A 27156-nucleotide genomic window follows, 5' to 3' on the forward strand; every position below is an offset into this window, starting at 1 on the left:
TCCTGAATTACACTATACATATTGTTCAGCAACTATATTTTTCTTTAAACTATGTATTTTGAGAGTCAGCTGTCTTATTCTCTTTAATTACTTTTTTTTTTATCCTCAGCCGAGGACATTTTTCCATTTTTTGTTCAGATAGAGTGGGAGAGAGGGAGAGGGAGAGGGGGAGAGAGAGAGAGAGAGAGAGAGAGAGAGAGAGAGAGAGAGAGAGAGAAACATCAATGTGAAAGGGACACATGGAGTGGCAGCCTTCTGCACGACCCTACCAGGGCCGGGGACAAACTGCAACCGTGGTACATGCCCTTACAGGGAACTGAACCCGGGTCTCTCTGGACCGCAGGACAATGCTTTAACCACTGAGCCAAACCCGCCAGGGCTCTTTAATTACTTCTATAGTTCATTGCATGAAAAGAACATGTCATATTATTAGTAATGTATCTGCTCTTTTTAAAGGGGGTGGGGGGAGAGGCTATACCTTGCATTTCTGCTCCAGATACTAATTAATTTCAGCAGAGGAGTAGGAGAATATTGACTCTCAGATCCAAGCCTGCTGATCTAGGAACAAAATAAAAACAGAACAAAAAGTAAAAACATACAGAATTGTAGGAAAAAAAATAACTAAAAAGCAGAACGGGCACGGAAACCTTCCCAGAGGATATAAGAGCCAAGGCACAGAGATTAACAGTTAAAGGAGACTGAGGAAAAACTGAGGTAATACAAAATAACAACTACACAGGAAAAATGGTGAAGGTGGCGCATGGAAATGCTAGACACTGGTCAGAGATGACAGAACTCGAACAGCTAGAAATCTTTCCTAAAAGCAAGGCTCTCCTGCAGTCTTCTTAGCAATAACTAACCTAAGCTATTACCAAGTAGCTACAACGAAAGAAATCAAACAAGGAAACGTGTAACAAAAATATGTGTGTATTTTCCCTCATGCTTGTCAAAATCCAGAGATACATCGTGTGAGGTGATACCTTACATTTGCATAAGCGACACAATCATATTCAAATTAGCCTCAACAATAAATGCCATAGTATTTCAGGAACTAGCTCTTGAGCTTTAGGTGGTAGTAGAGGCAAAGCAAGTGTTCTAAAACTTCCAGAAATAAAGACTCGATGTAAAAGAAAAGACCAGGAAAGGCGTTCATGTCTGGCTGTAGACTATGTGGGTGCAGTAATAACCCAGGAATAAGCAAAGGTATCCAGGCAGAATGTAGAAATGAAGGTTTACCTGGGGCCAAACTGCACCATGAAATACAGCATCAATTTCTTCTGTTCTGAATGGATAGGACTCCCAATCCAAAAAGATGTCAGTTACCATTTTGATTGCAAGACGTCTTAAATTTTTCAGTGGGTTGATAAACCTCAATTGTATCTGTAAAGTAAAGATTTTCTATTAAAAATGTACGTACATCACTTTAATCCTCGACTTCTCCGGGAGGCACTCTTGCTCAGACAGCTAAGAGGCGAACTGGAAATCTTGTTACTGAGTCTGTCGGCAATGGCTCTGATTCGCATGGAAATGTCGACTGAGCAAGTCACACTGGTTTTCCCAATGGACAAGATGGGGGAGCAGAGACCTAAATCACAGCCCAGTATCCTGAGGGGAAAAGCACAGCTGGAACAGCTGCTTTGTGTTCTACAGCGTTTCCCTTTTCTACTCAAGTAACTGTCTCAAGCAAAATCCTGATTTCTTCCTACGAATAGAACATTCTCAGCAAAACAAAACAATTTTTTTTTTCCACCACAATGCCTTAGATTAGGGAAAAAATATTAAATCTTCATTTCAAATGAAAGTCACATTCCCTTTTGTTTTCACATTTGTATTATTATTATTCTCCCTTTGTTAAAACAAGGAATTTTTAATGATTCTTGCTAAAATCAGTCTAGGGAACTAAAGAATTTATGCTTTTACTGTACAGTGGAATACTTTATGCAGTAAAAGAGAATGAGGCAACTGAATTAAGGCATGGGAAGATCTCAAAATAGGTAATTAAAAGAAAAAGAAAAATACGATTTAGAAAAAAACCAAGATGTCTCTTTAGGGGCACTGAAGCTGGAGTGGGTGCATGTCTAATTACCAGCAACTTCTTTTGTAACAGACACTGCTGCTTCTCCTGGCATCTCCTTCTCTACGGAGTTATAGAAATCACAAACAGGAAGGTCTTTTGTTCGGGCTCAGAGTAGAACACTCTACTGAGCCCCCAATGCTGGGTCCAATGGCATGGCAGCCATAGTCCTGACCTCAGCTTAAAATCTTACTGAAGGAAAATTTATTAAATTATGTGATAGACTAAAAATGCCAAAGATATCCAAGAGGGGAGGAATTATAAATCTGATTTATAAATTCATGGGAGAGGCAGAAGTTCCACTGGATCTTAAAGGATGAAGAGGTTTAGACCAGGCTGTTCTGAATGGATAGGACTCCCAATCCAAAAAGATGTCAGTTACCACATGATTTCAAGATGTCTTAAATTTTTCAGTAGGTTGATAGAAAAAGGCCTGAGAGAGATTTCTCCCAAGCACGGAATGCTATAAAAAGCAAACACTTGAGAAGAGATTCAACGCCTAAATGTTTTTCCACTTGATGAATATACTGTGGACTCTGGATCTGTAAGTGGCAACTTATTTTTGCATACGACTTTAATTACCTATATCAAAATCTAAAAACTACCCTGCAATTTCGGAAAACAACACAGATGCTCTAATAAATGAATATCAAGTCTTATGGCCAAGAAATTACAAAAAAAACAAAACAAAAAAACACAGGGAAATTATTTGTCATGAAAACCTGATATTCTGATTGACAGAAGTATTTGAATCTGAAAGAGCACATTTTCAATTCAAGTGAATAAGAATAAGGATGCTCTGATTTGCTGGGAAGTCTGAAGAATCATGGTATTTCACATTCCCATCACGAAGGCGACACAATTATAAGTCATTCTGCTGTGCTTCAATTCTATTGGCAATATTTTCATTATCAGCTGTATCATGTTTGGTGAATGATAAAAACTATTACTGATATTTGGGAAAAAAAGAAAAAGAAAAACATGGTATCATGATCTCCTGTAACAAATGAGAAACTAATCTCAACAAACATGAAAACAAATCAGACAGCCCCCAACCTTTTCCCCAACCCCCCCATCAAGCCCCCTTCTCTATGGGGTAGAAACGGTGTTCTGTCCACTTCTATAACTATAGCACCGCTGCCCAGTCTACTCTGTAACTGTTGAATAAACTGGAGGAAAACCCTACAAGTGAGCAATTGTAGACTTTAGTTCCTAGAGGAACAGTCAACATGTCTGAGTTTATGTACATTTCCAAGTTATTCCACTGTTTAAACGTACTGAAAAAATAAAAGCAAACCAAAGCAACCCTCACAATATACATCTGAATGCCAGTCAAAATCTTGGAGGATCTGACAGATACAAAAAAGTAAATGTGTAACTTAGCTCAAACACACAATTGTAGAACTTTAATTTACTTAAGCAATATTACTGTGCAATAATTCATTACAGAACCTCAAAGAATTCTGAGGATTTGTCCAAGAATTTTTTAAAAAATAAGAGAAATGCCTACCTGTCAAGAAGCTTAGCACCTCACTAACTGTGAAATTGCACAAATGAGCTTTTGAGTTACTGATTGCTGACACAGGCTATGGCTGTATTACCGATTAACTTCTAAGTTAACCAAAAAGTCAGTGGACTTATAGAGGGTTCATAAAACCTTTAACCATTTAAAATTTAATATATCCATGTAGAGATAAAGACAGTGTCACTTGCTATAAGGCATAAAAGAAAATTCTCAGATAATGCTCCCTATTACCCCTAAACCCTCTTAATGTAGAGAAAGAATTTTCCAAAATTTTTGAGTGACATTTTTTTTTGTAAATCCTCACCTGAGGATATGCTTTTTCACTGGTTTTAGAGAGAGAGGGACACACCGATGTGAGAGAGAAACACTGATCAGTTGCCCCTGTATGCATTCTGACCAGGAATTGAACCCATGACTCTTGGGTGCATGGGCTGACACTTCAACCAATCGAGCCACACTGGCCAGGGCTCTAAGACCTCTCTTCAGCTTCTACTGTTGGCCCCCATACAGTCTCTCTTCCACAAAGCAATCAAAGACAGTTTTAAAACATCAAACTGATCTTATCATTCCCTCTACTTCATTCAAACCTCTCAGGGGTTTCCCAGTACCACTTGGAAGTCAAACCAGCCTCATTACAGCCCACAAGGCCCTACCTTCCTCTTGACCTCTCTTCAGCTTCCACTGTTGGCCCCTATACAGCCTCTTTTCCACAAAGCAATCAAAGACAGTTTCAAAACATCAAACTGATCTTATCATTCCCCCTACTTCATTCAAACCTCTCAGAGGTTCCCAGTACCACTTGGAAGTCAAACTGGCCTCATTACAGCCCACAAGGCCCTACCTGCCTCTTGAGCTCATTACACACTTCTCCCTGCCCCTTGTGCCCTGGCCACCTTGTCCTTCTGCTATAGATCATTACCTCTGTGCCAAATGTTCTTCCCATGGATCAGTAGGTACATGAGGATCCTGACTACCCATTCACCCCCCAGTCGGGTTACTTCCTGTGCCATTCTCTCCTTTTATTTTAAAGTCTGCACATTTTCATGTCTCTCCTCAACATGCTCACGCTTTCCTCTACTTTCGTGAATATATGGAGTGTATTTCTAATAGCTGTTTTAGGTCCTTATCTAATTCTATCGTCTACGCCATTTCTGGGTCTGCTTCTATTAACTGTTGTTTGTCCTCATCATGAATAAAATTTTCTTCCTCCTTGGGATGCCTGGAAAAACTTGCCTGAATGTCAGACATCATGGATTTTATTTTCATTCAAATCATTTGAATGTTTCTGAGTTTTGTTCTGGATGCAGTCCATTTACTTGGGGAAAGTGTCACCTTTTTAAGCATTATTAGGTGGTGCCAAAGCAGCCTTTATCTCAGGGTTATCTGGGCCCACTACTGAGGCAGTCCCTGTTGAGGACTCTTCCTGTCGCCCCAGGTACCCTGAGGCTTCTGCTCCAGTTACTGGGTTTCCAGCAACGTGCTATTCGGAGGTCTCTCTGCCTGTTCTTGCTGGTCGTTTTTCCAATTCTGGTCAGATGGAGCAACAGGACCAGATTCAGCCTCCCCTCTCAGACACTAACAACTGAACAGAATATAAGGAACAATGTATTTCAGACACTAGACTGCAGGCAGTAGGTGACAGTAAGCCCCGACAAAGAAGAAATAGAGGAGGTGAGACCTACACATTCCCCATCATCCTGTCTGGAGAGTTTCAGGCATCAGTGTGAGAAGGAAGAACCCAGGCAGAGTCCAGTCATCTTTCTAAGATAAGAAGAAGAGCCACGTAGCTAGAGATGGTGGGCCAGGGAAGCTAGAATTAACAGGGAAGAGGGTACTAGGCAGGCAAGAGCTACACAAAGAATGACTTTCAGCGATCTGAAGATAGGTCTCGTTTTATTTTCCTCTCAGAACTTACCACCAACTGACATCATTCTAATTACTTATGTATGCATATATCACTTTTCTCTCCACGACAGTGGTCCTTACCCTTCCCACTTCCCGCCTATAACAATGCCTGATAGACAGCACGTGTCAAGTAAGTATTTCCTGCGTAAGGACAGGGACAAATGCTTTGTTCACAGCTGCACCCCCAGCGCTTACAACAGTGCCTCACACAGAGTAGGGTCAATTTATATTTGTTGAAGAAATGAATGAAAGAATGAGGAAAACAAAAGAGTGTCTACCAAAATATAAGTCGTGTTCTAAATCTCTGGATCTTTATAATTAGAGAATATTATTTCTTTACTAAAGCAGATTTATATTTATGCATATAGCCCCCAAAAGCAGCATAAACTTTGGCTGTTGGTTTCAGTTATCATGACCACATCTGAGAGGCAGTTCACCGGGCATTTCCATAGGACAAATGAAACACATTTCAGACAAATTAAAGCTGTGTCTGTTTATCATGAACCAAGAATCAACTGCAGAAACCAGATTCTGCATCTTCGCTTTGAGTCCCATCTTCTCCACGAAGCCTTTGCCTATAAAGACATTAAGTTTCCCTGAACTCCAAAGAGTATACCTATGTCTACACACCTAGTCTAACAGAATATACTACTGTCCTGAATACGATTCAGAAAATGCTTTTTGAGCAGCACCTCGTGAAGCCCCTTTCCTGGCAGTTGGCTGGCTGGCTTGTCTTGCCTCACTGTGCTGCTTATCTTCATCCAAAACTCTGCCCTTACTGTAGCCAAGGACTCGTTTTTAAAAGAGCTCTGAGTAACTGACTAAACAGCAAGGATCATGTTAACAGTGTTCTATTCATTCTCCAGCCGTTCTGAACAAGTGAATGCTGGGAGATGTCCTTCATCTAGGCTCTTTAAATGAAAACCTAAGAAACAGCAGCTCAATTCTGCCCAACTTTGATTTCTAAGATGTACGTAGAACTCACTCACTCTCTGCTATTTCACCTCCTTTAAAAATACTCACTTGATAGAATTCGCATTTTCTGGCCATACATAAATATTTATAACAATGAAGATACCCATTATATGGAAAACTGTTTTAAAGAAACTTTGCATAAGAATGTTAACCTGGAAAGATGTGAGGTATTCCTGTCCCAACCAACTTCCCAAATAAAGGCGCACACTGAGGCTCTCCTACCTTCTCCCGCTGGTCGAGAACGTGTGACACAGTCGCAGCCATGCAGAGCAGAATCTGCAAGATCTGTGATAAGTACGGGCTGATCAGATGACTGATGTTCTTCAACACCACTTCAAGGCTGTTTAAGATCCCATGCTGGCGGCCTAACGGGAGAACTTTAGACAAATCCAAGTCTGCTACTGCCTGGGTGACTGCAGAATGGCTTTCTCCTGGGGAAACCGAGGAACAGACAGAGCATGGACAAACATTTTAGCTTGTTATTTATGACAGCTTTCTTTCAATTTCCCTCAGTAATATGTTCTATTGTTATAATAATTTATAGATGACAATATACCTTCCTCATTGATTTTTCTCCTGATCCTTACCCAATAGTCAATGAGCTAGGTATGGTCGGTTTTACTACAGAGAGGGGCAAAAGAGGGTTTGCAGTTGTTCATATGGAAAATAATACAATAAACAAAACAACAGTACAGGAATAAACCCTGTGTTTTGCATACTCACAAATTGTAAGCATACTTTTGCCCCACTCTGTATTATCACTTTACAGATGAGAAACTGAAGGATAAAAAAGAGGAAGAAGCCCTGGCTGGTTTGGCTCAGCGGTTACATAGAGTGTCGGCCCTCGAACCGGAGAGTCCCAGGTTCAGTTCCCACTAAGGGTACATACCTTGGCTGCGGTTTGTCCCTGGTCCCGGCCGGGGTCATGTGGGTGGCAACCACTCGATGTGTCTCTCTCACAACAATGTTTCTCTTTCTCTCCCCTCCCCCCACCACTCTATCTGAAGATAAATGCAAAAATGTTTTCGGGTGAGGATTATCAAAAAAAAAAAAGGTGAAGAAGCTTGTTACAGTGTAAGTCTCTAAACCCAATCCTCATCCTACTTACACTATTTCTCAAAACCTGAGCTACTAACAGTCTTTCCTTCCATCTAGAAACGCTCCAAGCTCTCTCTCCCTCTCAGCTTTCACTATGCTGACTTCCGCTGTTTCAAAGAAAATGTCTTGTACTATAAGCTCCTTGAAGGCTGAGAATCAAATGTTTTATTTCTCTTGTAGCTCCTGGGAAATAAATAAAAGTCCTTTATAAACTTATTTCATAATTTACCTAAAAGAATGGAATTTTTATTGCTTGAGTTTGACTTCTAACAGTATGAGTCATGGCTCATGGATTCAGCCCTAAGTGGCCCACGGGCGAGAGTATCACTTGTAGCTCCCTCTTACAATGGAGGCTATTAGCTAAACTGAAACATGGTTTCACTACAGCCAACCTTTCTCACAGGCCAGTATAATACTGAGTGAAAACCTTTTTAACCTCTGAATCTATTTTCCTAGAAAAAATACAAAACAAATGCCACACATTACCCTACAAATAAATATGCTGGCCTAAAGCAAAGTAATTATGAAACCGGATTAGAGGTTTCATAGTCAAAATGACCTGGGCTAGAATACCAACCATTTTCTAGCTGAGTGACCATGGACAAAATATCTCTCTAAGCTTCAGTCTCTACATATGTAAAATGGGGACAAAAAGTAATGACACCTCATGTGGTTGCTTTAAGGTTCAACTGAACTGTTCGTAAAGAGACCCATCATAATGTCTGACATGAAGTAAGCACTCAATAAATGTTAGCCATTACTATATTATTAATTATTAATACAGCATATCAGAGAGCATACCACAGAGCATCACTGCTCACTGAATACCTTCTATACCCACTTTGTTTAGACTATGAGGTCGAGAGCAGAGATTGTAAATACTCAGATTTCTATTTTCAACAGAGTTTTGGGTTACAGGAAGTATTCAACAAATCATTACCTAGTAGATGAATGCCTCAGGGAATGAATAATATCAATTAAGATTAATTTTGTAGCATGGTTCAAACTTCTAATGAGAAGTTCATTCATTGCAGATAGATAAGTACTATTCTCAAATGTCCTAGATGCACAACAGCACCAAAAATACACATTTTCTAATCAAGGGGTCCTAACACATGGGTGCTGATCAGCTGCCATCAAATGCGAGCCGCACCTAATCCAATTAAGCTGGGGATGGGCTGCGTCTCAGCTAAAAAGCCCACCACTGAGAGTGGGAGGAGCAACCCCATGAGAAAGATGCTGAAGAGCATGGGAAACAGCCTGAGACATCAGAAGTCTACAGCAAACAACACACTCAGGGGGCCGAGTAGGTGATGGTTACCATTCTTGAAGTGCTTAACAGGTTCAAACAGCAGGTCTAAGAATATCTGGATCTCCTCAGGTTGGGTCCCAGCAAGGAACCTCAGAACAATGGACATGCGGGTGCCCGAAGCAGATTTCCCCTGAGTTTTACTCCCAGTCTTATTCTTCATTCGACCATACAAAATCCTAGAGTCAAAAGAACATTAGTTTGTTTGCACATCAATCTTAAAACACAATACTAGTGGTGTTGTCTTCCTGAAAAGGGTAGCATAGCAACGGAACAGATTTAAGTGCATACACTATAAAACAAAGAAGAATGAAAATAGAAATTAGATACTTCACGTAGACATTTAGGTAAATAATATTAACAAAAAAACAAGGCTAAGGAAAGCAGGAAGGAGGAAATAATAAAGGAGAAAAAAACTGCAATAAAACAGGCAAGCCAAAGGTAAGTCTAATCAAAGAATAAAAACAAGTATATATAGATTGAAAGTGAATAAAATGAGAATACAACTGTAAGTAAAACAAGGAAACTAGAAAAATTTCAGTTAAATGGGTAAAAGAATGGGGGGAAAATCATGTATACATAAACAAAGATAACTTAAGAAGAAAACCTAAATAGGCCACTAATCATGAGTAAACACGGAACTCATATAGTCTTACAGATGAATTTTTTAAACATTAAAAAAAAACCCGAATTCTATAACATAAAGTTTCATAGAAGAGAGAAAGCAGGACATGGTCCTTTTCCATTTATGAAAGTAATATAACTGTGATATTGAGAAGGGTTAAGAAACAAAAATAAAACCATATACTAGTCTTCCTATGAACATGTTTCTAAATACACTATCCAGTGCTACATTAAAACAAGCCAAATAAGGATTATCCCAGAAATGCAAGAAAGAATCATTAGTAAAATCTAGTAGATTAATATAGGCCAGTGGCTCATAGGAAAAGTTATTACATGCTTAATAAGCATTCTAATAAAATTCAGCATCTATTCCTGACGAAATATTAAATAACTCAGTAATGAAAGCTATTATCTTAACATGATAAAACTCTCTGATGTAATGTCTTAGCAGTATTATGAAAAAAGTTTTGACCTTGTGGACCTCTGGACAGTGTCTCAAGGACAGACCCTGTCAAGACAGAGCAGACCACACTGTAAAAGTGCTTGTTCCAGAAGCATTACTGTTAAATCCAGGAGCAAGACAAGGATAACCACCACCACCACCACAGTGAATTCTTGTAGGCTATGTAGGTAATATGTACATTTAAGGAAAAAAAGAGGTTTTACATCATAAAAGAGAACACAAAAATCAATCTGACCAATATTTACTAAAGGCCATAGAGTTCACCTTCTAGCAAGGGAGATAAACAGAAAGAGGCTATACAGGATGACTGAGTACTGTGGAAAAATAGAGGAAAAGGACGAGAGAGTGATAAGGAGGTGCGATCTTACATAAAGTGGTCAGGGAAGGTATCTCTGATAATGTGACATTTGAGATGAGGCTGAGTGAAGAGGAGTTAACTGTCACCTGTTCCAAGCAAAGGAGGCGGTAAATGGAAGGGATGTGCTTAGAGAGACCACCTGGGCTAGGCCCTTCCAGGCCCTCTGCACAGTAAGGATTTTCTATTTTAGTCACAGAACACGGGATCTCAAAGGGTTTTTAAATAGGAACTAACAATCTGACTGATGACTGTTATTTACTATTATTTTTTTGACCAAGAAAATCCAATGAAAACTATTAAAACAAGTAAGAAAGTTTTGTGCTGAAGATGGTTAAAAGTCAACCGCTTTTATATGTCACAAACACTTACATACCTTACATGAATTATTTTTATTATTTCTCAATAGTAAAACAGAGCAATATTGAATTTAACTTTATCATTGTTATTAAAATAACACCATGGCAAGATATTTTCTCATGTTTAGGGACAAAATATTCTGAAGTCTCTATAGCAGTGGTTCTCAACCTTCCTAATGCCGTGACCCTTTAATACAGTTCCTCATGTTGTGGTGACCCCCAACCATAAAATTATTTCCATTGTTACTTCATAACTGTAATTTTGCTACTGTTATGAATCGCCATCGGAAATATGTGTTTTCCGATGGTCTTAGGCGACCCCTGTGAAAGGGTCGACCCCTGTGAAAGGGTCGTTCGACCCCCAAAGGGGTCACAACCCACAGGTTAAAAACTGCTGCTCTACATCAATGTGACTACCTCAAAAGACCCAATCTAAAAAAAAAATCAAAAGAAAATATAGGACTTCCAGTCAAGGTGGCAGGGTAGGTAAACGCCGTACTTGTCCCTCCCACAACCACATAAAAATTACAACTAAACTATATAAGAACCATCACACAAAACCACCTGAAATCAAGCTGAATGGAAGTCCTACAACGAAATTAAAGAAACCACATCGAGACTAGCTCCAGCATGGGGGAGGCAGCTTGAAAGGTACCAGAGACACACAGTGAAGAACTGAGTTGTTTGGCATCTGGACCAGAGCTGGAGGGGCAGTTTCTCCTGGACAGACAGATGTGCTGCCGGAGGCCCTTGCTCCTTTGGTGAGCCCTTCCCCGGGGGCAGCCAAAGGCCACCATATCTGGGGCTCCAGCAACCTGGCTCATACTGTCTGCCCTGCCCTGGTGATTCCCTGAGGCTCCTCCCCACCCAACTTTCAGACCCACCGAAGCTGTTTCCAGTGGCTTTACCATAGGATTGGCCTGTCTTGGATCCTGCTTCAGATTTTCCTAAATTCTCTCAAACAAGCAGCATCTGGTCTCAGCAAGCTCCATACCTTTCACTAAGTGGCCACAGGGCCTGCACTAGAAGCAGCCAGCCTTGGTTCACAACTTGGCTTGGCCTGGGCACCTCCAAGCCCAGCACAAGCAGCCATCTGTAGATCGCTCTGTAGCTTATGCCTGGTGGCCCTGGGTAGAACACAGGCAGTGGCTGACCTTACCCCAGAGCCGGCATACCCAGTGGACAGCTTCAGACCATGGCGAAGCACCACCACCCAACCACCTCCACAAGTGACACACTCAAGGAGTGGACTCAGTGGGTACAAGAGCCCTGATGAAGTAAATCTTGTTCTGTGTGGGGGGCCCCTGCACAGCTGGTCCTCCAAAGTAGTCAGAGGTCAGTGGGCACAGCCAGTCCTTGAAGCTGATCAACCTGAGTTAATCCCTCCCACTAACATGCCAACAGCAATCAAGACTCAATTACAACAGAAGGGTAGAAAGTCCACACAAGGGGTGTACCTGGAGGGCCCAGCTGGGGTGATCAGGGAGGCTGTGTCACTGGACTCTACAGGACACCTACTACAATAGGCTACCTTAGGAAGCCTAGGAGACATAGCAACTCTATCCAATACATAGAAACAAACACAGGGAGGCAGCCAATATGAGGAGACAAAGAAACACATCCCAAATGAAAGAACAGAACAAAACTCCAGGAAAAGAACTAAATGAAATGGAGATGAGCAACCTAACAGATGCAGAGTTCAAAACACTACTTAAAAGGATGCTCAATGAACTTAGTGAGAAGCTCAATGAACTTAGTGAGGACCTCAAGAGCATAAAAAAAGGCCAGTCAGAAATGAAGGATGCACAGTCATAAATGAATGAGGCACTAACTGAAATAAAGAATAATTTACAGGGACTAAATAGTAGAGTAGGTAAAGCCAAGAAGCAAACCATCGATTTGGAACATAAGGAAGCAAAAAATATCCAATCAGAACAGCAAAAAGAAAAAGAATTCAGAAAATGAGGATAGTGTAAGGAGCCTCTGGGACAACTTCAAGCGTGCCAACATTCACATCATGGGGATGTCTGTCAGAAGGAGAAGAGAGAGAACAAGAAATTAAAAACCTATTTGAAACAATAATGACAGAAAACTTCCCTAACTTGGTGAAGGAAACAGATATACATACAAGTCCAGGAAGCACAGAGAGTCCCAAACAAGATGAACCCCAAGAGACCCACACCAAGACACAAGATCATCAAAATGCCAAAGGTTAAAGACAAAGAGAGAATCTTTAAAGGAGCAAGAGAAAAGCAGTTCATTACCTACAAGGGAGTTCCCATAAGACTGTCATCTGATTTCTCAAAAGAAACTTTGCAGGCCAGATGGGAGTGGCAAGAAATATTCAAAGTATACAAAGTAAGAACCTACAACCAAGATTACTCTATCCTGCAAAGTTATCATTTAGAATTGATGGACATATAAAGAGTTTTCCAGACAAGAAAAAGCTAACGGAGTTCATCACCACCAAACCAGTATTATATGAAATGTCAATAGGTCTTCTTGAAGAAAAAGAAGATAAAAAATATGAACAATAAAATGGCAATGAATATATATCTATCAACAATTGAATCTACAAACAAAATGAGCAAGCAGAACAGAAACAGACTCATAGATACAGTGAATATTCTGTTGACTGCCAGGTGGGAGGAGGGTTGGGGGAATGCATGAAAAAGGTGAAGGGATTAAGAGGTACAAATTGGTTGCTAGACTGACAAACCTCAAAGGGAAGGGTGATGGGGGGTGGGAAGAAATAAACCAAAGAACTTATATGCATAACCAGTGGACACAACAGTAGTGTGGGGAAGGCAGGAGGAGGGTGGGAGCAAGGAGGAGGGGGTCAATAGGGGAAAAAAGGAAGAACATCTGTAATACATTCAACAAGAAAGATAAGTTAAAAAACAAACAAAAAAAGAATACAAAATGAAACATTCCATTACAACTACTGAAAGAATCATACTACTAATACTTACAATTGTTTTTGTGATCAACTATTTAAAAATATCTGAATTTAAACAGTACAAATACCTCATCAGAATAGGAAACAGATCTGCTCGGTGGGCTGTTTTCACTTCTGTATTATCTTCTGAAATACTAAAATGCACTATCTCTTCCTTAAAACTTCTGTCTTCAAGCAGTCTTTGCAAGTTTTCCCTTTAAAAATAGAATACAGCACAAATCATCACTTAATAATCTTTCTAAAAAGTGTTATATTGTGGAGTACTATTGTAGCTAGAATAGATAGTAAAGCATAGTCTATAAAGTAGTTGACATCCATTAAGAAAATTCTTCAGAAAAATACCTTCTAAAATAACAGGTTTTCAAATTCTAAAAGATAAAAGGAATCAGAGAGAGTCAGATTTACTCAATAATTCAGCTGTTTCAAGGAGCATAATACAAAAGCTTTCTTCCGCTTTTAGAGTGATTATTATGATTTGCTAAGTAATCACCAAAATTTTAAGACATATAAGCAAGGAAAAATGATATAATCTTCTCAATACACACTTTTCAATTAATATTCTCTTTCCTACCTTATTAGATCTATGAGGAAGCCCTCTTAACAAGCAAATATACTCCCAGTTTTCATTTCTTATCTAAAATAGCACAATGATTACCTTAGAAAAGAGGGAAATTTCCAAGGCCTTAACAAAATTGCTTTAGAAGAGGCTCTCAGGTAGAAAGATAAAAATCAACCAAAGAACTACCACTTCTTTAGCTTCAAATAACTTACTTGTAAGGGAGGATATGGGGCTGTTTGTACGTCATTATGCAGTCCAGGGTTATTCTCTGTACCGCTTGATCTTGGTGCAGCAACAACTAAGAATGACATTTCATAGAATAAATCAAGGAAGTCACATATATGCATACCACGGGATAGCAATTTATTTGTGATAATCTGTAAAATTAGGTTTCTCAGAATCTAAATTTTTAGATGTGGTTTAACACTAATTCCTGTCAAAAGCCTAACATTTCCCTGGGTTAAAGGTGGACAAAGAGAATATGAGCAAAGACTAAAACAAAATTCGACATCTGCATCCTGCACGCCAGACCTTTGGGCTATCAGTCTTTTGGCCAAGACCAGTTCCCTACATGACCGGGATTTACGCCCAACGAGCTGGTCCTGTGCTGAGCAAACGTTCTTTACAATACAGTGAAAGTAACGGTCGCCAGTACACCACCAGGAAAGACCTGCTCTGAGGCCTCTCTGCAGGCAGCTCAGAACTTTGCTTCCTGTGGACAACTGAGACTTGAGCTCTGGCTTTATAAACAAGTTGTATCCAAAGTATGGGCAGACACGGATAAATTCTGCTGAAATGCCAAAATGAATTGTTTCATCTAAAAAAACACCTAAGTGAAAAAATAAAGTTTGTTTCCCAGATGGCTGAGGACGACATCCAATTCTTACTCTGCTTCTGACATTACATTTTTTCTTCAACCTTTCCTGGAATTCAGGGTCATATATTGTGACTGTACCAGACTATTATGCCAACTACCTGCTTCCACTCTACGTAACAGAGCCTGAAACTCTAGCACTCCATCAGACTAACTTACCAAGAAGTGATAAAAAGCCAACTGATCCTGGTACAATCCTCATGCCCTTCTAAAAGCTACTTCCCATGATATAATTGTGCTTCACTATACTCAATGTTTGATCATCCAAAATGCCTTTAAAATCAAATAAATTAGTACTGTCTAAAACTGTTTCTCAAGACAATGTCTATTAGTTTAAAATATACATATACTAAAATGCAGATGGGTTCTAGTCAACAATTATTGAACACCTAAAAGTTATTTGGCAAAGAAAATGGTAGAGAATAATTCACAAAATATTGCACAGGTGAGACTTTATTTTCTTACCTGAAGATAGAGTTCATATAATTTGGATTCCAGATATAAGGCCCGTGGATTTGAAAACTTAGAGAAAACTTGCAAATGAGCGATTAACTGCCTTAAAAAAAAAAGGGAGAGGGTACCATAAAATGAAAGAACAGAGATTATTTTCTTAAGATGATAAGACCCACCAATTTTAGTGGCTGACAATTATTCCACAAACCTTAACTATAATTTCACAAACAAGTATTAATTACTTGCATTTAAAAAAATTACTGTCCAGAAATTGCAAATCTCAGGCAAGCCTCCCATGAAATCCAGGTTTCCCACCACAGAAAATCATTCAGGGTACGCTTAGAAAGGCTTAAATTAAGCCAAACGTAGAAGAAAAATAGTCAAATAGTAATACATTTCAAAGTTGTGTGCAGGTGAATTTTGGAATGATTCCTTGTCTAGCTTCTATTCTTCCTTATGGTCATACAACATAAACACTGATGTCAGGCAACAGAGGTCCAAGTTTAGCTAACCATGGCTCTTGCTCCAAGGAGGAAGAAAGGGTGATGATCTGTGGCTGAAAGTTCATCTGAAGCTGGGGTTGCCTCAGGGTAAATGACATCATCTATAAAACAGACCAAGAAGAGAGCTTCTACTGCACTTGCTAAACTTTCTAATCCACGGATGCTATGATGTTTTAAGAACACTTGAGGCCCTAGCTGGTTTGGCTCAGCGGTTACAGCGTCGGCCTATGGAATGTGCAGGCTTGATTCCCGGTCAAGGGCATGTACCTCGGTTGCAGTTTGTCCCCAGCCCTGGCCGTGCGGGAGCCAACCAGTCGATGTGTCCCCCTCACACTGATGTTTCTCTCTCTCCCTCTTTTTCCCTCCCTCCCGCTTTATCTGAATATAAATAGAAAAATATCCTCGAGTGAGGATTAATAAAAAAAAAAGAATATTTGAGAAAACTGTTTTCTCTCTGCATAAACTTTGTAAATGTATTAAAACTTTTTAAAAAACCCTGAACAAGGAACTGTTACAGTCTGCAGGGATTTCATTTTCCTGTTTCAGGGATACGTGGAGAGGGGTAACAACCAAGCTGCATGCAAGGTCCTGTCACTCTGAGCCGTGGTTTTGGGGAAGGTTGGTTAATGCATGTCTCGGATGCTCAGCTGCCTCACCTGGACAAGGACAAGACCTCTGGCTGTTTCTCCTGTGAGGACTAGATGAAAGAACATGAGCTGCGGGCTTCTGCTCCGAGGAATGCCAACGAGGCACGTCTCTGTCCGGACAACAGAGAGCACCGCTGTGGAAGTCCTACTAGCTGACAGAGAACCCAAGCTGGGTCTTGTGGCCTCTTCTGCTACGGTCAAGAACTAGGGGTAAGGGTAGCACTGCCGTTCATATTTAGCTTAAATGTCTGTGATGGTCAGTCTGATGTGTCAACTTGGCCAAGCCACATGGAAATCTTACCCTATGGATTTCAGACTCACGACTATAGCATCAAATCCTGCCCAAGTTTCCAGCCTGCAATACTGCCCTGAAAATTCTGGGCTTGCTGGCTCCCATAATCACGTGAGCCCAATCCTTAAAACAAATTTCTTTATACATGTATATATACACATGTATCTCCATTCTGTTGGTTCTATTTCTAATGAGCACTGACTAATGCAATGTCCTTGTGATTATTTACCATTGAGGGCTTGCAGTTTAACAAATAAACTTTAAAATTTTTCTACTGACACATCCACTCCTCCCCCAACACTTATTAGGTATTTTTTATGTACCAGTTATCCTTAAAGAGCCAAAGACAACAGGAGCTCATCTGGACATTCTCATTAAATACTTGCCAGTGAGGAGTGTGCTCCATGAAGGATTATAAACTTGGACTATGAATATACAGAGATGGCACCAAGATCATGATTATCAGATTGACTCATATTTTCAATCATTGCATATATTAGCAATAGCCTTGGTCTGACTACAGAGCACAGAAAAATTAATTAAGACATGGACCTCATCCTTCGAGAGTTTCTGATTTTCCTGGAAGATGTATAAAAAGTTAACTATTCAAGGCAAGGATAAGCTCCATGATGGTGGTATAAATGGCTGTTATGAAAGTTTAAAGTAGGGTAAGATAACTTGCAGTTTAAAAGACAAGAAAAGCCTCAGTAAGGGAACTGTCTTGAAAAACGAACAGAATTTCATTTGGCATAAATGAGGCAGGGACAGAGTAGGAGGAGGAAAGATTCAGGATGAGAAAGGAGGGGGTCTCACTGGATAAATAACTTATTTGTTTATTCACCAAACAAGGAGGAGGACCAATCTTTTGTGGGCTTTTATGCTGAAGGATCTAAAGATGAAAACAGCAATGCGCCTTAGGAAGGGCGTGGGAATCGACTATCCAGAGCTGTGAAAAGGTAGCAGCAGAGAAGAAACTCTAGTTGCACGAAGCTTGACCATGACCTTTCTTCCCCTGCACTTTACACACTATTTCCATTGGCTGTCGAGTCCTTCCCTGCCCTAGCTGCTGGCAAACTTCTGTCTTTCAGCTTCAAAGGTGCCTTATACTTTGTAAAAGTCTTCCCTGTGTGGTTGAATGAAGTCATTTTTTACTGTGCTCCCATAACTCTTTTAAAAATATTTCCTCTATAAAAATATTTCACCAGGCATCAGCCTGTGCTTCCTGAATTGCAGAGACTACGGACCAGCTACCTCTGCAGCCCAGCAATTAGCAAAAGGCACTCAATACAGTTGCTGAATGGATGAACTAATAACTGGCTCATGGGAACAATTCAGTAGATGCAGAAAGTGCTAGAAGAACACAGCATCACCAAACCCAGTGGACTGCTGCTACCCCAGTGCAGAAGATCTTCAAGTAGCTGGAGTATCTTCTACAAGCATGACCACTTCTTGTTTTTCTCAAGAGTCTAGCAATTTAGGTAAATGAGTTACCCAAAGAATAAGAGAGAGAATATAACAGCACGGGAAAAAAGTAACCAGGAGGAGTCAAGTCAAAAGGCAAAGCAAAAGTGCTGACACGTTTATTTATAAGAGGACAGATGTTTCATTACGTGTTTCCCTGGCACACAAACACGGTGCCCTGGTGCTATGAAAAGTGAACGACGGGTCAGAGAGCAGTTATTTATTTTTAGAGAGAGTGAAAAGGAGAGAGTGGGGGGGGGACATTGATGTGAAAGAGCCACATTGACTGGCTGCCTCCCACACACCCCCCGACAAGGCCAGGGATTGAACTTGCAACCCAGGTAGGTGCCCCTGACTGGGAATTGAACCCATGACACTTTGGTGGGTGGGTTGATGCTCTAACCTCTAAGCAACACCAGTCAGGGCCAAAGAGCATTTAGCAGCTCTGGGCCCCAGCAATTTCATGCATAAAAGTAGCTATGATTAGATGATTCCAACTCTAAATAAGAAACAAACAACCCAAAAACTTGAAAGACTGATAGCTTTCTTTGAGCTGTAAAAATAAAAACAACAACCCAGGGAGATACAGCACTTATGCATATAATTATCTGAGCAGGTCACCTTGTCTGCCCCAGGCCCTAAGAGATCTCCACACGTCCCTCCGAGAACCACGGATGTGGCATCTAGCAGTGACACTGAACTTACTTGGTCGCAGCTCTTCTTGTCGTCTTCTTCTGAGAGGGCTCATCTTGGGGCACCGCCTCTTCATCCAATTCTTCGTCGTCTCCAGCGGCAGGTTCTTCTGTTTCCTCCGCCAGCACTCCTTTGCCTTTTCTTCTCAGGTCCTGGGTCGGAGCAACCTGCAGATCTGCTGGGTAATACTCATTGCTGCAGCGGACAGAGTGATACAAGGCAGGTGAAGCTGAAATGTCCTAATTCTGTTTGTCACAACGATGTCCACAGTCCACAGACTCGCATGTGGAAGAGACAGCGGAGGCACCTTAGTCAAGTCTCTTCTACGTTACTCTGCTGTAGCCAGCCCCTCGGAAGAACCCTACTCAACAACCCAGTCACTAACTGCAGAAGACAGCCTGTTCCACTGTTATGCTGTTGGAAATATTTGAAATGTCTACTTTGGACTGAGCTGAAATCAGCCTCCCTGTCTCCGAAAACACAACCAGGGCAGGCAGGTGTAGGGGTGAATTACAGTAGAGGGGTGGGCAAAAGTGGGTTTACAGTTGTGAACACACAAAACACGGAGTTTATTCTTGTGTTATTATTGTATTATTTGTATCACGACTGTAAACCTACTTTTGCTGTACTGAAAGTATAGCATTAAGATTACGTTGGTCACTTTTGAACCAGATACATTTTACTCCGTATACGGCTGCAAAAAAATTCAGTCCTCTGGGTATGTGGTCTGATAAGAAGATGGAACTATCAACTGCATCGCTTTTAGGGACAGTCACAACACGACACAAACTCAACTCAATGTCTGGACAATAGAATCAGTAAGTCTTTAGGTTTGTCTCCTCTAAACTAAGCATGTGCAGTTGGCATTCACATTTGTTCTTCATGAATCCCACCCTTTAGTTCTGGACCATGCTGCAGGTAACTAGTATCATCTAGAAGGCTGTCGCTGTCCTTCACTTCATTTGTTTTGTGTCGCTTTAACACACTCATCCAACAATTATCGTCTTCTTGTCTGTTTTGTGCATGGCACCAAGCTACAGATGGAAGGGAACTGCTCGGACATAAAAGTCCTCACTCAAAAATATACTGATAAAATAGCATGTTTTAGGATATTACCTTATCAACACACCTGGAGGAAATCCCAGGTTAATACCCTCAACTACAACTGGAGGGTTGAGATGCTACCATATTCAGCTATCTGTTCTCACCTAATAAGTTAAAAAAATGGATGAATAAATGAAATGAGCAAAGTTGCTCTGTCAGTTACAAACTGTATCATTACAGATTTGATAACATCTGTATTATACTCTCAACATTCAATTAACCACATGACATCATAACTTATCTTTAACCTTTATCTCCATGCACAGCGTGCTCACTCGCTCATTTATTAAATATAATTCACACAGAGCACTTACAACAGTGTCTACACAGCAAGTACTAATTCACTGTCACTGTCACCTGTCACTGGGTGTTTCGGTCATTGTGAGTCATTCGTTCCTGCTTGACTGTTGATGATTCTTCTCAGAGAATGCTTACAAGGGAGTCATTCACAAGTTAGCTCTAATATCGAATTATTTGACAGGAATTTAGAAAGGTAAATTTCTAGCCAAAAATGAAAACAAAAAGCCCATAATATATTTCAAGGCCAGAATTAAAAGTGACATTTGGGTTTCCATTAGTTTGGATCATCTACAGAGGTATTAATTATAGGTAATCAGTGTTAACTAATCTTAATTTAAACATTTTGAAAATAACTAATAAGCATTATTTTATGTGATCTTCAAAACGAGGTAAATATCAGTGTTCAAAACCTAAATATCAGTGTTCTCATTCTACAAATAAAAGACTAAAGAGTTATGTGGAAGAGAGAATCATTACTCTTCCACCATCCCACCTACTGACCTGCCCGCATCTTCGCTTGTAGCCTTTGCCAGAATGAATTATTCATGTAACCTTTTCCCTTATGCAAGGGATCCTACCCCTCTTAACCATTCAAAGACATGGCTTGAGCAATCCATGCCCTCCCTGCACTGTGAGTGCCCCCTCCCTTTGGGGTCTTTCACAGCATACTCACACACATACAAGCTGCTTCGATCTTAAACAGCAACCCATCAGCTCCCTCTCTATACCGATGAGTCTCAGATTTACTACCTTTAGACCAAACCTTTCCCTTGAGCTTTAAATTCCAAATTCAAGGGCCTACTTGCCATCTCTGCTTAGATGTCTATTCGGTATCTGAAACTTAACATATCTAAAAAATGAACTCTTGATCTTCCCCACAAATCTGCAAACTTCTGCATCTCTCCCAATCTCAGTAAATGGTAACGTTCTTCCAGTTGCAGGCCAAGCCCGTAGCGACATCTTTCCCTTCCTCTTTCCTGCACCTTCCCCAACCCTCCCCAATACCCACATCCCCACCATCACACATCTGATATGTTGGCAAACCCTGCAGAATAATCTAGTTGCAATTTTCCAAAAATATATCTTATTGAACTGAAATCCTTCAAAGTATCCAGAGTTCAATGACCTCTCATTATCCGTACTACTTAACATCGGTCAAGTCACCATCATCTATTCTTCCCCAGGTTTTTGCAATCTCCTCCTAACTCTCTACTCTCTCTACTCCTACCACTGCCATCTTAGTCTTCTCTCAACCTAGCAGCCAGAAACTCCTTAAGGAAACTTAAGTCACGCCATCCTTCTGTTTAAACCTCCCAGTGTCTTCCCATTTCACCGACAATTCAAACCAAAGTCTTTACTATCACTTAAATGTCTTACACAACTCGGTCTCCTGCTAACTTTCTGTCCTCGTCTCGACTTTCTTCCGGGTCACGGCTGCAGCCTCCCAGGCTTCCATGCTGCTCCCTGAGCAAGCCTGGCATGTTGAGCTTCGCAGCCTGCCTAACTTAGTCCTAAAACCTTGTCCCATGTAATGAAACAGTATTGGAAAACATGCATGTATACTAATTAGAACTGTTCTATACACCACATTCCTTATCTTTAGTTTTAAAGCAATCTGACTCTCACACAGCTTATCTAGTCAAAACAGAAAAATGCTCCAGAAAGCTCGTGTTATTTTTTGAGAGTACATTCCTCTGCATCATGGGAAATATTCAAGAGATTCAAAACAGTAGCTGGGATCGAGGGACTGAAAACATACTTTTAAGCTGCAGGCAGACAATAACACAATGAGCCAACAGGGTAAGAAACAGCAAGCTCTTTGTACACTGAGCTAACTCCACATAGCCTTTTTTTTGTTTAAATCCTCACTCGAGGGCATGCTTAGAGAGAGGAAAGGAGAGGGAGGGAGAACGGGAGAGAGAGAAACATCAGTCACCCTCTGCGTGTGCCCTGACCAGAAATCCAACCAGCAACCTTTCGGTGCACAGGACAATGCTCAACCAACTGAGAAACTACCACCAGGCTCGCAAAAGCCTTTTGTAACCTGGTGTATTTTATTAACACCATTTGTGGGCCAATCAAATTCATATAAAATTAAGTGGTGAGCCAAACCAATTTAGCTGTTAGAGGACAGAGCCAGTGCTTTTTAGATGTGCCAGTGATTTGCAAACATGACAGATGTAAAAACAACTCAGCCAATCTGGGAGCTTAACACTTCGCACCCTCTCTTCCAGGCACTGAGGACACTCTAGAAACATACTCCACGAAAAGAACACTTACTTGATGAATCTCAAGAAAAGCGGGGAGAGCTCCCTGGACCGGGCCTCTACCCTTTCTGGGAATTTCGCCAGAGCTCGCCACAGCAGAAACCGGAAATTGGTGTGGTCCAGTCTTTCCTGACAGCTGGTTTTCAATGTTAACTGCTCCAGATAAAGCGCCCCAACGTTGCCTTCCTGGGTCTGCTCCCAACTTGCATCTCCAATGCACTTCTCCTCATCTGGCACCTCATTCTGCAGTTCTTTCTCTGAAAGAAAAAAGTAACCAGAACCATCAAAGAAATGTTAACATCTGTCATTTTTGTTTCCTCAAGTAGGGGCATTCCTTTCTCTAGTAACATGAGGAAACAGTAACCCCTTTCAAAGGTTACCAACGATAAGATAACACGTTTCTCATTTCTGTTTCCCAACTTCATGTGTAATTAAGTAATAAAAATGAAAGGTAAGCCCTGGCCAGTTTGGCTCAGCGGTTGGAGCATTGGCCTGCGGACCAGAGGGTCCCGGGTTTGGTTCCCGCTAGGGGCACGTACCAAAAAATAAATGAAAGTAACCACTTTTCTTCCCCCTGACTTTTCTTCCCAGTCCCTTACGTACCAGCATGTGTAGCAGCTTTTTCTAGATGTTCATAGTAGACATTCCAAAATTTCTTATTTTCCATTTCATGTGCGTGAGAGCTAAAAAAAAAAAAGGTCACAAAATGAAAGGTGTTGATATGATCCTTATTTTGAGATATTTCATAGGGAAAAAAGTGAAAGGAAAGGATGTAACTAAAATGTTAACTAAATCATTTCTGAATGTGGGATTATAAACAACTTTTGTATTTTTCTATATTCTTCAAAATACTTGCACTGACCACAAATTATTTTTATAGTCATAAAGTACTGAACAGTATTTTAAAAAACTTAAGTAGAGCCCTGGACAGTTTGGCTCAGTGGTTATAGCATTGGCCCAAGGATCAAAGAGTCTTGGGTTTAATCTCGGTCAAGGGCATGTACCTCAGTTGCGGTTCCATCCCTGGCCCTGGTTGGGGCTGTGCAGGAGGCAACCAATCGATGTGTCTCTCTTACATTAATGTTTCTCTCTCTCCCTTCCTTATTTCCTCCCATTCTAGCTGAAAAATCAATGGAAAAATATCCTTGGGTGTGTATTAAAATAAAATCAATGAATAAAAGTAAATAAAAACCTAAATAGATACCTATAAGAAGACTATTTTTAAAGGCACAGTGGAAGTCATGGGGTATGACATATGGCCCATTAAGGAGGGAAGGACAGGCCTCTATTTAGAGAAAGTCCTTATTTTTATTTACTTACTTATTTATTTATTTTAATCCTCACCCAAGGATATTTTTCTATTTATCTTCAGATGGAGTAGGAGAGTGAGAGAGAAAGACACATTGACTGGTTGCCTCCCACACGACCCCGACCAGGGCCGGGGACAAACTGCAACCGAGGTCTGTGCCCTTGACCAGAATTCAACCCATAAGTCGTTGGTCCGCAGGCCAATGCTCCAACCACTGAGCCAAACCGGCCAGGGCACAGAGAAAGTCCTTATTTTTATATTAGAGTTTGGCTCAATGATTCAATATACATAAATAAAATTATGTAACTATACAATACTTTGTTACTAAAAAATTCAATGTGTCACTTAAAGTAAAAAGAGTACTCCAAAGTTATTTCAATGCACAAAGAAACATACATATAACATTTGAACTGTTGAAAACCTGGCATCAGAGAGAACAATTCATGCTTGTTTTTTCTTCACCCTACTCCACAAAAGATTTATGGGAGCCATAAATACCGTACACACCTATTCACTTAAATCACACCTAGGAGTGTAATAATGGCCCTGTCATCTGCAGCAATTAAAATGTAAGAGCTTCATCCATTTAACCCATGCTTACCTTATGAGTTCAATCACAGGATCCCAGAGCGCGCTGAAGTTAACATACAGCATGCCTAGTAAATAACGAAGCGGCACCTGCAATCACAGCCCTGACTAGTGAGTGGGTGATGAACTACGACACAACGGCACCGAGATGCAAACATCCCAACCCAGACATCCCGAGGTTTGGAAAGAAGCTCGAGCTTTATGGAAAAGTTGTAGGTACCGATCCAAAAGTCAGTGAGCAATAATTTTCCAACTCTCCCCAAAATGTCACTTGCTATGTCACACAGAAGAATCACTAAAGCAAACCTAGTTCTCAAACTCATTCCAGATGTTCATTGTTAAAAAGACATATTTAAAAGAACAGATCTGACCCATGATTGAATCCCCTCCTAATAAACTCTGCTATCAGCATCACCTTTTAAGACAAAATTTGAAAAAGTCACCAGTACAGTGCAGATGGTGAAGAACCTAAGGAAGTCTGCTGGCAATGGCAGCTGCGGCATTAGAGTCCACTCGGAGGGTGGAACGTTTCCTCAGGCGCCTTCTGCAGTGACAGTCATTGCCAGCACACTGTCTCTATGTGCTGGGGAGGCATCCGTAGAATGGCAGATCTATTACGTAAGGCTGTTTGTAACTGTTTCAGCAGCAGAACGAACAGGCCACTAATATCTACAGCAGGGTAAGAACAGAACTGCTCTGATCGAAAGGGGAATGCCTCCACTTCGCTTTCCTCCCAAAGGGACCCGTGATGCACCCGCAAGGGTCATGCACAGACATTCCCTGATACAAAAGGCAGAGGCCTCACTTCATGCGGCCATGAAATAATCTGGAGGAGAAACCAGACTTTACACCTGACGTCGAGTCGTCCTACCCACCTGCACACACGACACCCATCTTCAGGGAAGGGGGACAGGAAATTTTCTCCTGTGGAAACCACTGATAGGGCCATCTAACTCAAAGTATCTAAGATAATTGAGGATTTATCTAGTTTTACAAATTATTTTTTTGGGTGACTACTTGGTATGTTTCTTTTTCCAAAAGCCAGCAAAACAGATCTAAAAGCATAAGTAGAATTTTTTAAGAAGGGGACAGTGTCTCTACCTCCTGCCAGGGCCCGTCGGGGACTGCGGTCTGCGCCACGTCGTGCCTGAGCTTCCGCAGGTGAAGGAGCTTCTCCCTGTAATCGTTCACAGTGGCCGGGACCAGCTCGGCCTGGCGCAGCACAGCGAAGGCTGACTGCCGCTCCGACAGCCCGTCGTCCTGGCGGGGGCACCGGGGAGGCACGTCAGGGTTGTGATTTTCCAGAAAAGCATTAAATGTGACCCAAGGTCTACAACATAAAAACTGGGACATACTAATATTTTAAGTTAAAGAAGCAGCACTTTTTTGGGGGGGATAAATGATTCATTCTCCCTCGCACTGTTTACTTTCCAATAGATAATTTAGGGTTAGTAGCTGGTCTAGAAATGACAAGGACAAAACAGGAAAGGAATCCTCAAAATGATTCAATTGATTGGTAACACTGGTTGAAGTAAAGGAAATGTATATGCATTTTTACTATTCAATTCTACTTCTAGAAGAAGCAATTTCTACCTCCATAAGTAATCCCTGTATTATGGAAATACCTCCTTAAGGACGCTTACTGCAGTAAAACCGAAGTCCTGAACAGCTGTGAACAGCTCACCCAAGCACCCATGCACAGGGAGCTGGTTCAACAGGACATTTTAAACCGGGGCTGCTATTCCAACTTCAGAAGAAACGAGGTAGGATGAGAGGTACTGATACAAAAAAACCTTCACGGCACCATTGGTTTCCATTCTATGTGTGTTTATAAAAGTCTGAAATAATATTCACCTATGAACTGTGCAGTTTCAGTGGTGGCCTTGTTGGCATGGTAGGAATAAGAATTACAAAAAAAAAAAAAAAATCAATTTTTATGGTGGATCTTTACATAGTACTTGGATTTTCTATGAATTTGAAATTTTGGAAATAAAAATATATATCAAATTAAATCGAACAGTTAAAATACCTCCATTAGTTCCGGAAGTCGAACCTCAAAGTGGTTTAGGATCCTTATTGTCAAAAGCCGAATCTAGAGAAAATAAAAGGCATGTTTCAAAGTCCAAAGTTTAAATGTAAGAAGAAACTGATTAATAGTCAGTGAAATCTAAGTTTTACAGAATTATGAAAAATACAGCACTTGTCAACTTATCAGAGTAACACAAGCTCATTCTATCTCTGACGTCAGACTCAACACCAAGCCACACCTTATTCAACAGCACCAGGAACACCTGGTGACCAGACCAGACCGGGAAAGGAAGGCTGTACATGAAACCATGTTGTTTCTCTGAACGGTGACATCACAGGCATCTCCGTGAATAAGTGCTTAGAGTCTTAAGTTACAATTCCATTGACATTAGTAATTTTAATCTTTAAACAACGCAGTCAGGTATTTCTATA

At 40.8% G+C, this 27156-nt stretch overlaps 1 protein-coding gene across 1 annotated transcript in view; it reads right to left on the reverse strand.

Moving 5' to 3' along the window:
• UTP20 (UTP20 small subunit processome component) overlaps window positions 1-27156 on the reverse strand; it is a 96470-nt gene that overhangs the window by 43660 nt on the left and 25654 nt on the right. Inside the window, exons 17-29 of the mRNA XM_036250972.1 lie at window positions 26726-26788; window positions 25798-25956; window positions 24710-24786; window positions 23403-23482; window positions 22813-23056; window positions 19141-19323; window positions 15545-15635; window positions 14418-14503; window positions 13715-13840; window positions 8899-9065; window positions 6702-6910; window positions 1237-1380; window positions 479-558 (exon numbers count right to left, since the gene is read on the reverse strand). Of these exons, the coding sequence (XP_036106865.1) occupies window positions 479-558; window positions 1237-1380; window positions 6702-6910; window positions 8899-9065; window positions 13715-13840; window positions 14418-14503; window positions 15545-15635; window positions 19141-19323; window positions 22813-23056; window positions 23403-23482; window positions 24710-24786; window positions 25798-25956; window positions 26726-26788 (1709 nt within the window). The remainder of the gene's footprint in view (window positions 1-478; window positions 559-1236; window positions 1381-6701; window positions 6911-8898; window positions 9066-13714; window positions 13841-14417; window positions 14504-15544; window positions 15636-19140; window positions 19324-22812; window positions 23057-23402; window positions 23483-24709; window positions 24787-25797; window positions 25957-26725; window positions 26789-27156) is intronic.

Source organism: Molossus molossus, unplaced genomic scaffold (assembly GCF_014108415.1).
Source record: "Molossus molossus isolate mMolMol1 unplaced genomic scaffold, mMolMol1.p scaffold_m16_p_10, whole genome shotgun sequence".
NCBI classification, from domain to species: domain Eukaryota; kingdom Metazoa; phylum Chordata; class Mammalia; order Chiroptera; family Molossidae; genus Molossus; species Molossus molossus.